Genomic DNA, 899 nt, shown 5'->3' on the forward strand with positions numbered 1-899 from the left:
ACGTCCCCCCCCCCCCCGCCCCCCGGCATTCAGCATGGTGCCAGGCCCCTAGTAGATGCTCCTAGAAATTTCCTGAACAAATGAAGGAATCGTGTACAGAAGATCTGCTTTTCCTAGGAGGGAGGGACTCGAGAGAACTTGCTAGAAGGAGAAATAGAGGAAGCTAAATAGATAAATGCATTTGTGACAACCCTGGACAAAGTTAGGAATTTAATCCAGTTCATAAATTCTTTCTTTTTTTTCCCCTAAACGTGTAGCTTTTGACCACCATCACCCATTTTACCCACCCTTCAAGTGAGCCCCAGCCTTCTCCAGGGTGGTGAAGACCCCAGTGGACTCCACAACATACTCAGCACTAGCATCACCCCATTTGATGTTGGTGGGATCTCGCTCCCGGAAGATGGTGATGGGCTTTCCATTGATGACAAGTTTCCCGTTCTCAGCCTTGACTGTGCCATGGAATTTGCCGTGGGTGGAATCAGACTGGGACATGTAGACCATGTCGTTAAGGTCGATGAAAGGGTCGTTCATGGCGACAATGTCCACTTTGCCAGAGTTGAAAGCAGCCCTCGTGACCAGGCGCCCAATACAGCCAAATCTGTTGACTCCGACCTTCACCATCGTGTCTCGGGGACACGGCTGGCACTGCACCAGGAGATGCGGCTGTCTGTCCAACGGGGAAGAGCAGAGAGCCACCTCACCTCAGGCAACCACCAACCTGCTCTCTGTATCTGTGAGTTTTGGGGTCAATTCTAATATTAGCATTCTAACATCCCCATTCTGACTGGACTGAGGATAACTCATCGCGATTTTGATTTGCATTTCCCTGATGATGAGTGACATTGAGCCTATTTTTCATGTACGTGTTGGCCATCTGTATATCTTCCTTGGAAAAATGG

General features: G+C 49.4%; 1 protein-coding gene across 1 annotated transcript; it reads right to left on the reverse strand.

Moving 5' to 3' along the window:
• Positions 1-258: 258 nt before the first annotated feature.
• On the reverse strand, positions 259-697 carry LOC123585430 (glyceraldehyde-3-phosphate dehydrogenase-like). The gene has a single exon (XM_045453596.1). The coding sequence runs from the start codon at positions 619-621 to the stop codon at positions 280-282; it is 342 nt and encodes a 113-aa protein (XP_045309552.1). The 5' UTR covers positions 622-697; the 3' UTR covers positions 259-279.
• Between the last annotated feature and the right edge of the window lie 202 nt (positions 698-899).

The sequence above is a fragment of the Leopardus geoffroyi genome, chromosome C3, assembly GCF_018350155.1.
Source record: "Leopardus geoffroyi isolate Oge1 chromosome C3, O.geoffroyi_Oge1_pat1.0, whole genome shotgun sequence".
Classification (NCBI taxonomy): Eukaryota; Metazoa; Chordata; class Mammalia; order Carnivora; family Felidae; genus Leopardus; species Leopardus geoffroyi.